At 39.2% G+C, this 9,727-nt stretch overlaps 1 protein-coding gene across 6 annotated transcripts; it reads right to left on the bottom strand.

Moving 5' to 3' along the window:
- Positions 1–1,002: 1,002 nt before the first annotated feature.
- Positions 1,003–9,341, bottom strand: LOC122877227 (regulator of G-protein signaling 8-like). Of its 6 annotated transcripts, none has more exons than XM_044198500.1 (5): positions 9,323–9,341; positions 5,810–5,874; positions 5,453–5,514; positions 2,234–2,400; positions 1,003–1,960 (listed from the first exon to the last, which is right to left on the bottom strand). In XM_044198500.1, coding segments are annotated over exons 2-5 (408 nt in total). In that variant the 5' UTR covers positions 5,812–5,874; positions 9,323–9,341; the 3' UTR covers positions 1,003–1,783. The 6 variants fall into 6 exon arrangements, with proteins under 6 accessions (XP_044054435.1, XP_044054434.1, XP_044054433.1 ...); XM_044198499.1 differs by lacking the exon at positions 9,323–9,341 and adding an exon at positions 9,072–9,193 and having other exon boundaries at positions 5,810–6,290; XM_044198498.1 differs by lacking the exon at positions 9,323–9,341 and adding an exon at positions 9,072–9,187.
- Between the last annotated feature and the right edge of the window lie 386 nt (positions 9,342–9,727).

Genomic DNA, 9,727 nt, shown 5'->3' with positions numbered 1-9,727 from the left:
ATAGGAAAAGTAGTCCACAGGAGATAGACAGGGAAAAAAACACACCACAAGTCTTTTTCACGGGATACATTTCGTCATGTCACAGGAAACACAGTTGTAAATAATAAAATTAATGATGACTGAATTCCATTTAGCTACTTCAGTTTCAGGGTCCTGGTATGGTGCATTCTGGGTCACTGTCACACTGTAATTGCTTACTGGGACAAATGAATAGAATGGAGCCATCGTCACACCAGCAACACCAGATGAACTGGCAAAGTACTGGAGCTAGAGGCTAGCATATACTGCGGAAACCTAACGGGGCAATAGGGAGCAGGTGTCCAGTTGTGATAAAGGAGGGAGCACACCGATGACCCATTTTTTACTACTGTGTTAGACTCCTCTCGACTGTGCTGGCATTCAATCCCATGTCAGTTTTGCAAATTTTGCAGTTAACATGATTGCCTATCATCGTGTCTGTATGATGCAGATTCCGGTGCAGATTATAAACTCTTTTTTTAATTATTAATACCAGTACACATGATGGGTTTTAGAACAGAGTAAATATCTTCATAGAGAAAAGGCTTTGAAACTGCATTTAGAGCATAATGTAGAGAGAGAGAAAAATTACAAATTTTTAACACAAACTGTTTTTTGTAGGCTAGTCAGAATTCTTTGTGGGGTTGGATTTGTGCTGGAGGAATTCCTAAAATCCTGACTATTGCCCTGACCTTATTCGAGTCCTAATCGTAACTCTAAAACCCTTAAATCTAAATGCAGAACCAAGATGAACACCTGAAGATCTGAAAAACATGCCCTAAATCAGGGAGATTTTCCCCCTTTTTTTCTGTTGTTGCACGGACATTTGCATGCTCATAAATTAGAACACACACACGCCCACACACACACACACACACAAGCAGCATTTGCATACACACATGCTCATACATACAGCCATTTCTTAATCATCATAATCAGCCACCACAGCTGCAGGACTTGTCCAGCAAAAACAACACAGCACAGTTTTAATTCTAACACAATATTTACTGTCAAAAATAACTTATTTAAGAGCAGGGAGTGAGATGCTTTAAAGTTGCCATTATTGTATTTTCATGTGATGTATATCCAACACAAACAAAATTACATGGGTGGTACATCACAGACAACTAAATAAACTGCTGGTAACTGATTATTCAGAAATGCAACCAGATAATAACAGGTTTTTGGATTCTATACCAGCACACAGAATGTTGTTTGTTAATGTTACATATGTATAATGAGAAGGTGGAATCACTCATCAAATATAATCATACTGAATTGTAACAGACCAACATGAGGATGTCACACTGGGGTTCATATTGGGCAGTTGACAGTTTTTTTTCACGGGACACACAGTAGAGCTTTGGACTTGAATAGAATATATTATTAATTGTACAAATTACTAATTTGTGTGCAAAAAGTATACACATTTTACTCTTGATACTTGCCTTTCCAAACAAATGTCAACCTTTCAGAGCTTGATGTCAGCCTTAGTCAGAATTACACTCCTTGTTTGTGCAATATAAAGTGATCCAAACACAAATTGACTTCAAAAGCTTCTTAATACATTATTTAGATCATGTTTGGCTTTTAGATCCTGTCAGTCCCCATACCTACAGCTCTGTATCTCCTTTCACTTCTGCTTCCTCTGACAGACAAGCCTTTTTTTTTTTTGTTCTAAACTGAGATTCTAAGGAGAGTCGGCTGAAGTGCAGAATCAATCATTCAGAGGGGCGTTGGACGAGCTTTTTTCCTCACGTTTCTTTCATCGCTGTTCAGCCTGTTCCAGAAGAGCTTGGTAGATTTCTGATTTCAGAAATCGCGGATAACAGTCGTTTTCCATCAGACCATATATCAGTCTCTGTGCCCTGTTGAAGCAATTTGGCCCCGGCTGAGAGATACTTTCACTGATTTCTTCTCTCGTCACACAGTCAATGTTTATCTGTGTTCAGAAAACAGCAACTTTTATTTCACTCATGAGGTCTTTCTGTTTGGAGGTATTTTTATATTATCATGCCTGTTTAGAAAGTTAACTACATTTTCAAATAGTAAAAGAAAAAAACTGAGTAGCACTAAACAACAAAGACAGGGAAGTTAGCCTATAAACACTGTATTTCATAGTAGAAGTGAATGAAACTGGAGGAGTGACAGTAACAACAAGTAAGCCGGCAATTGAGACTGATTCGAAGTTACACAGGTCTGACTTTATCCATACCTGTCTAGGCGCATCAACTTGGACAAACTCTGTGTAGATCCTTTTGGCAGCAGAAGTCATTTCTATCCCACTGGTAATTTTCTTGTAGTCCTCACAGGCCAGCCAAAATAGAAGGTTCTCCTCACTGTATTCTGTCCTCAAGAAGTCCTCAAACACCAGCTGTCCTGCTGCACAGAGGGAGTGGGAACACTTTGAAACATGGACAGTTTCATTGCATTATAGCAGTCCCTCGAGGTGTAACCAAATCCACTATACATATGCATTAATGCACTCAAATACATAATACCCTATTTTACCCCAAGCCATGTACAGTTATGACTACTGTTGATAATTGTGCTTATTACTCCCATTTTTTCTTTTCATGTGTAAAAAGTGAAAGATACAGAGTCCCTGAAGTCCCGAAATATGATATTTTTTAATCTTGTGTGCTCAAGTTATCATCTTGTGATCAAGACATTGGGCCTAATGGAGTTTTTAATTAACTGATTTTTATATTCTCATCCTAAAACTCTTTTGCTCGTGCGAGTGTTCCAAGTCAGATTCACCAAACTCTTAACTGCATAAACTTGTTGTAAATTGCTTGTTTCAGCCTGATGAATGGCAGCTGTTCATGAGGGGGTGTGCATGTAAGGCTACCTGTTCAGCTCTTTTTGTGGGCAAGTTTCATTCACAAAAATGTTACCAAAGAGTAAGAAGACTTTCACAATGCACTGAAATCAGCAGGCACATTTAGCAGTGTCAGTGTCAGTAGTGGTATCGGATGACCTGAAACAATTATAAAAATGTTAATAATAAAACTTTCAACAATGTGCCATCTGAGCAGCGCTGTACTGTGACAGTCACAGACATAAAGAGGAATGGTTTGACATGAGGTTAAATGCTAAAAAACTTTTAAAAGCAAAGTGGTCCTTGACTAATGTAAGAGGCGGTCAAGGGGGACGTGACCAGAGATTATTATAGTCTAGAGTAGTTGATGTTACACTGCATGGACAGAGGAACAGAGGATGATACTGGACAGAGACCTACATAAAAGAGCCTGAGGCTGCTGTCAGCGTGACAGGATTTTCTAACAACTACTGAACTGTTGCTGTGCTGAAATACCCAGATAAAATCTAAAATAAATGGCGAGCCATGATGATGATGATGATCTGGTGAACAGAATGTTAATTTTGAATTAAATCTGTTTTAGTTAGATATATATTTTTGTTTATTCATATTTAAGATCCAAATTTATTCAGATTAAGGCGTTATGATTATTAAGTCAAAGTGTTTTTTCACTTGTGAAGGAAGGGAAACTATCTGTACATGACTTGTACAACAGGTCTGGACCACTCGCGAATTTTATTCATACTTTAAAAATAATATGTCTAAATACGAGAAAATTGGTGAATGCCACCGATTCTCGAAAGTCACTCATACTGTATGTGCCACTTCAGAATGAATCTGTTCGTACGAGTAGTTCTTGTAGTACTTGTGTGAAGAAGCCCCTAGATCTTGTGCGCACAAGATAGAAGTTTTATTTTCCCAGGACTTTGGAGGGTCTGAAGGGGGGTGCAAGTCACATAAAAAAATCAGAAATACAAACATCTGGGTGAAAATTGGATTCTCTGTGACAAACAAATCTTACTGGCTTTCAAATACACTGCAATGACCTTTCACAGTCTTTATCAGCAAACTGACTCAGGTGTGATACCTTCATCATGATTCCTCCCTGATGAAGACCATGAAATGTGGCTCTGAAAACGTTTTTATTTTGTAAAACATACTGATCCCAGACTCAAGAGTTTGAAGAGCTTCCATACTCAAATCTTATTTTCAACTCAGGGGGAATCAGCAGCTCATTTGTGTTTTCTCCCCATTTTGTCTCCACTTTGTATTACCAGAAGATTTCTGACCTTGTTCTTGTTACATGAAGACCTTTTTTACTTTAAACTGCCATCTTGCAGCAGGAAACATAACACTATTGTGGGCACAGGGACATAAAATCAGGTAAAAACAGGTTTAAACTAACCTGCTCTTTTTTGAAAATCTGGGTATTTTAGAAGAAAATCATAAGAGCAGTGAGCCTTAGCTAAAGGTTAAGCCATTCTGTTATCTTTCACTCCCATTCTCTCTTCCTCAACATATTCCTTGTTAGCTCAAAGGAGTCAGTGAACAAAGAGATGATGCAGCAAACTGCCAGGTATTGTGGTGGATGTCTGGAGGCACTTTTAACTTCAAAACCTTCAAAACCAAACCCTGCATCCCAATGTGCACTGCCTCAGCATCATATAATTGCACACACCTATATTTCTTGTTATCTTCTCCTCACACCTATTACCTTTTGTTACGGGAGTATTCACGGAGCTGCGATTCTAATGCAGGTGTGAAATACTTAGCACGTCTTCTGGGAGCACAAACAAACAGCTAACTGCGAGCACCAGTGTTAGTCACAGATATTGCTTTACATAAATCACAGCTGGCGCTCTGACAGTAATTGACAGGAAACAAAATATTGTCCAGAGGCCGCTTGTTCCCGTCTACGAATCACTCCCGGTCCATACCTGAGTTTTCAGTCATAACGGAGCCGACGCTTTAACGATTTACACGAGATGTAAAGGTACATAAATGCCATCAGATTGCAACTGCCACATGCACAACTATTTATTTTTCGCTACTGTTACTGTTCACCGATTTGTCATATGTGTCACTGCATTTCTTCAAAGGCAAATGGAGCAACTGGGATGCAAGACAACATTTATCTTCTGGAAGACTGTTAATCTCGACACAGGAGACAACAGGCTGAAATATTACAGATCAGCTGAATTCATTTCAGTAAAGTAATGAGAGAGGAAAGACAGCAGAAAGAAAGAGAGAAAGAACCCATCTGCCCCTTTAGTCATTTTCAAATAGAGGCCGGGAATATGGTCAGGTGAAAAGCCATCAGTGAGTGCCGGCTTTATAAATGAATAAGAGCGGGCTGGACTCACCCTATCTACACTGGCAGATCAGATTAGGCCTCTTATCTCTGCCATTGTCATCCTCCTTAAATATAAATGGATTTGATGAACTTGAAGGAAGAATATATCCTCGATCCTCCTAAAGGAAGCCCGACGGCAATTCAAGATGATATGCGGGGCCGAGCAGCAGAGAATTGCGAGTGTGAAAAGACAGGATGGAGAATTGCGAGAGGAGCATTTGACTGAAAAGTGAGAGGAGTAAATCCATGAGTGAGCTTACTTTTACACTCCAGAAGATGGTCGAGCGACTCTCCCCATGCCATAACATCATCAACAGGAGCCCTGCAGAGCAAAAATGTCATAAAATGTACATCTTGTCAAACAGGTGATGCACAGTATTGTGTAAAGGACAAAGGTGTATCTCTGTCAGATTAACTTCCATAAGATCCAAATTTTTATCTACTTATTACATCAGAGTAATTGATGATTAATGGTTTATCTGTTAAAGTTTTAGTTAAATGTATTTTTTTAATTAACTGATATAAATCAATCATATTGTGAATTCATTAAAAATATGTACGGCCACCTCATTTTTTAATATTTCCAATTGTAGAGGATTAAATTAATGACAACTCACATCTCAGCCGATACTAATACCAGGTATCAGATAGTCAGTGTTGTCCACTGGAAGTGGGTTCCCTCCTGAACAGTTGCATGAAAATAGATTTTTTTTTAAAAAAGGCAATTAAAAGTTATTTTCTTGTACATTATGTATGGTGAAGGAAGTATTCAAAACTTTCACTATTAGTAGCACTAATTAATATTTCTATGTTTACAATGAATCAAATTACTATGTGTAATGTGAAAAGTGTCGCTCGTAGTGACAAACCGTTAAGTAAAGCACTTTGTAACTATGTTTTGAAAGGTGCTATATAAATAAAGTTATTATTATTATAAACCGAAAATTACCACCCGACTCCGCAGTTCCCCTCAGCTCTACAGAGTGGTGTAGCATCTTTCAGTTCATTGTTTTGGTTTTACAGCCTCATCAACCTTGTTTCCAGCAGCAGCAGGCAGCTGTCTTCAGCGAAAAGCTCTAAAAGCCAACTGTACGCTACCTGCCCAGCACCAAATGGCAAACAGACAAAGTTAGTGACTATCTGATGAACATAATGGAGCGTTTAGCAGCTGAAAAGCCTATTTTTCTCAAGAGTTGGCGAAGACCAAAGCAGAGCTAAGGTGATAATATATCAGTGTTGTTACAGCTCGTACTGCTGCCTGCAAGTGACCCAAAGAAAAATAACTAAATGCAACTTTAAGTAAAATTAATACCACAATGTAAAAAAAAAATGCAATGTTACAAGGAAACGGCCTGCATTCAGAATTCAATTTCAATTGTAAAATCTGTAAAGTAAGAATTAATTATGGCTCTAAAATGAATGTAGTGGTGTAAAAAGTGCAATAATTTCCATTGAAGCTTTGTGAGGTAGAATGTAATACTAAGTTAAATACCTCACACTTGGTACATGAGTAAAGGTACTTGGTTACTTTACACAGTTGCACATAAGGCTATAATTAGAAATGTGTCAATGGGCACATAATGGTCTACTCGATGGTTTAATAAGATTATATTCTAATATTCTGTGGGAATCACTGAAATCAGTGTGTGGACTGGGTTCACTGAAATTCCTGTTTCTGTAAGTTTAATTGTAACTTGTCTGCAATGAGTTAGATTAATGTCAGCATGGCAGCTGACAGCTAAACTAGGAGTATCCTCTTGTCATTAGTTTACTTGTTCGGAAATCCTAAATTAGATGAAAATTTTATGATCCCTGTGGGGAAACTGGGTCGTTGCAGCAGCAGAGAATCAGATAAAAATAAGTCAGAGCAGTGAATGTAATACAACGAATTACAGCAAGTGAACATGCTGAAAAGTGGAGCAAATAAATAAAGAACTAGCTTCTACACTGACAGACTCACAGGCTGGAGTAGATGTGCAAGAGCAATTCACATTATCTGATGTGTGGATGGGATAACAACAACTGTACAGAATTTGTCTATGACATATATAAATATGCATTATAAGCAGGCAGGTACAACAGCTTCTGTACATAGAGAGGTATGTCATTTTTATCTCATAGTTGTGGAAGCTCCTCATAATTCTGCTGAAGCCTATTTTTTATGGATGGGAGGAACTTTTGAGGAATGCACGTTTTTGTCTCATCTCAGGTAAACTCACCCCTCTGCATCCCCAACAAAATAGACCAGAGGACCTAAAGTTGTCAGTGAGGTGTTGTAGTCACATGAACATGAAAAACTACAGCAGTTCTCCCCACTGCCGAGCCAAACCCAGCAGTGAGGGGTGGCTGTTGGTGCAGCCGAGCACCACTTTTCAACAAGGACGTAATGCTACTTAGCATGCTTTTTGAACCTTTATTTACCTTGGGTAACACTCTGCTCCACAGTGAGACAGTTTCACACATTCACAAGCTGTTAATGTAACTGTGCTTCAGGACTGGTGGTCTACCAAAAACACACAAAGTGTAAGGTTACCAAAACACCTGATATTGCACTGGATTTTTTTCTTTCTGGTATGTTATTGAGCCAGCAGCAACGGGCTGACCTCGCCAGCTAGTCATCAGCACCTGGATGAGTACCTGGAACAAGACTGCTCCAGGCAGCGCAGTCCAGCAGCCTGCCTTATCAAACAAACACTGCTGAGTGAGCTGTGTGTGTGCATGGCTACACACATGTCTTAATGATAAAAAATATCTTTGCATAGTTTAGAGAGACTTGTGTTGGAAGCAAGGCTTAACTTCATCAGATTCTTTGATCTGAATGCCATTCACTTTTTTCCATGCGGTTAATGTCATATGTTGGGTTGCTAAATGTGGCCAGTGTGGCTATGAACGGTAGCAGAACAATGCTGTCATGAGAGGGTGTTCATGAGAGGCCTGAACAAGTATGGAGTGGAAAATGCAGTTCTACAGATGACTAGAAAAGCACGCATTGGCATATTCAAGATAAATTGGTACAATTCCTGTTTTAGATGAATATGTAAAACACAATAAAACTGTCTGTGGGTGTACAAACTCTGACCTGCTCTTTTTCCCGCTGAGCAATAGATCGGCAACAGAGATATTGTTCAAAGCCAGAGAACCGGCAGTCTAAATGTTGAGTCCTCTAGTTTAGCTCACTTGCCCAAGTACTGTCCTCCTAAATCACTGGATTCCTTAAAAAAACGTTTGATGTCCCTCTTGATAAGAAAAAAACTAATTAAAGAAGTTCATCTAATTTGTATGAAAATGCTAAAAAGTTCTGACCGCTTTAACAGTGCAGCTTTGAACTTTACTTTAAAGTGATGCATTTTCAAACAGTCCCTCAGACATAAGGGACAAGGCATCAGAGTAAAGGCTATTTCCTAATGTAGCCACTTTTTTCTTTTTTTTCTCTTTTTGGATTGCATCACATTGAGCGCAGAGCACATTCAGCTCAAATAATTCTCACTCGTCTTTGGACCTTTTTCATGTTTTCTTAGGGAGGAAAGGAAGGAAGGGAAAGAGAGCTGGAGGCTTACTGAGAAGCACAGAGAAGCACAGAAACACAGAGGGAGAAACTTCCAATAAAAACTGCACAGATCACAGAAGCCCTATCAGAAACAGTTGCTCACACACTTGCAGACAAGAGAGAACCATCCGCAAAACCCACCCCAGTTTTATTTTAGCAACATGCTTTTTATCTGGGTAAGATCAGAGAAAGTCAGTCATTACAGAAGAACAAGGCAGACCGGAGGGGAAGTAAAACATTCAAAATGTTCAACAGTATCACAATTCTCAGTGCCAGACAACTAGTTTGTCCAAAGTCTCGAAGTTTAAAGCCAATTTGGAGCTCATACTTACAACATGTGTTTTCTGTTGCCAAAAAAGACTGAAGTATGTTTCGTAACAGCAAACTGTTGAGCAAATATGCGTGCAACAACGCACTCTGATCCTTATATGCTCAGGCTTCTTTTCCCCTACCTGACAAACCCTACAGGTACAAGCCCATGCATGTTGAGCTGTAGCACAGGCAGGCCCAGGCTTTACAGAAATGCCAGCTTTCACTCTTTGCTTTTTAACCTCAAACTCCCTCCACGGAAAATATGTTTTACCTCCGCATTTTGGCTGTAAACGGCCTCATTTGTTGCCTTTCGTGGTTGGAAGACTGTGCCTTCTGAAGCTACACAAGCCTGAATGAAAGTTTAGAAAAGCAAACCTTTAAGAAAATCATTAGTTTACAATGCGAAGTAGAAGGAGACAGGAAGGCAGGGCTGTGACTAACCCTGCCCTGATAAATACTGCTGTAGGCCTGAACATTAGTTTGTCTTGGATTTGGATTTTGGCTCTTGAAGATAATCATGCGTCACTTTGGAGATGTGCAGTTCTCAGAGTGCAGTTCTCAGAGAAGTGTTCACATTTGACAATGAGCTGGCAAGGTTACTTATAAATTTAATAGAAGTAACCATTTTTACACCCTTAGGTAGCCATCACACAGATGTCTCTTGCAGTGAGACTCG

This window comes from Siniperca chuatsi, linkage group LG6 (genome assembly GCF_020085105.1).
Source record: "Siniperca chuatsi isolate FFG_IHB_CAS linkage group LG6, ASM2008510v1, whole genome shotgun sequence".
NCBI classification, from domain to species: domain Eukaryota; kingdom Metazoa; phylum Chordata; class Actinopteri; order Centrarchiformes; family Sinipercidae; genus Siniperca; species Siniperca chuatsi.
This window is presented reverse-complemented; position numbering and strand designations above follow the sequence as displayed.

What these genes read in the sequence shown, in the direction of transcription:
- LOC122877227 (XM_044198497.1), bottom strand. An exon ending in CCATCTTCTGGAGTGTAAAA is followed by an intron (nt 2,401 to 5,452) that starts GTAAGCTCACTC and finishes CCCTCTGTGCAG; the next exon opens with CAGGACAGCTGGTGTTTGAG. An exon ending in AAGTTGATGCGCCTAGACAG is followed by an intron (nt 1,961 to 2,233) that starts GTATGGATAAAG and finishes TTCTGAACACAG; the next exon opens with ATAAACATTGACTGTGTGAC.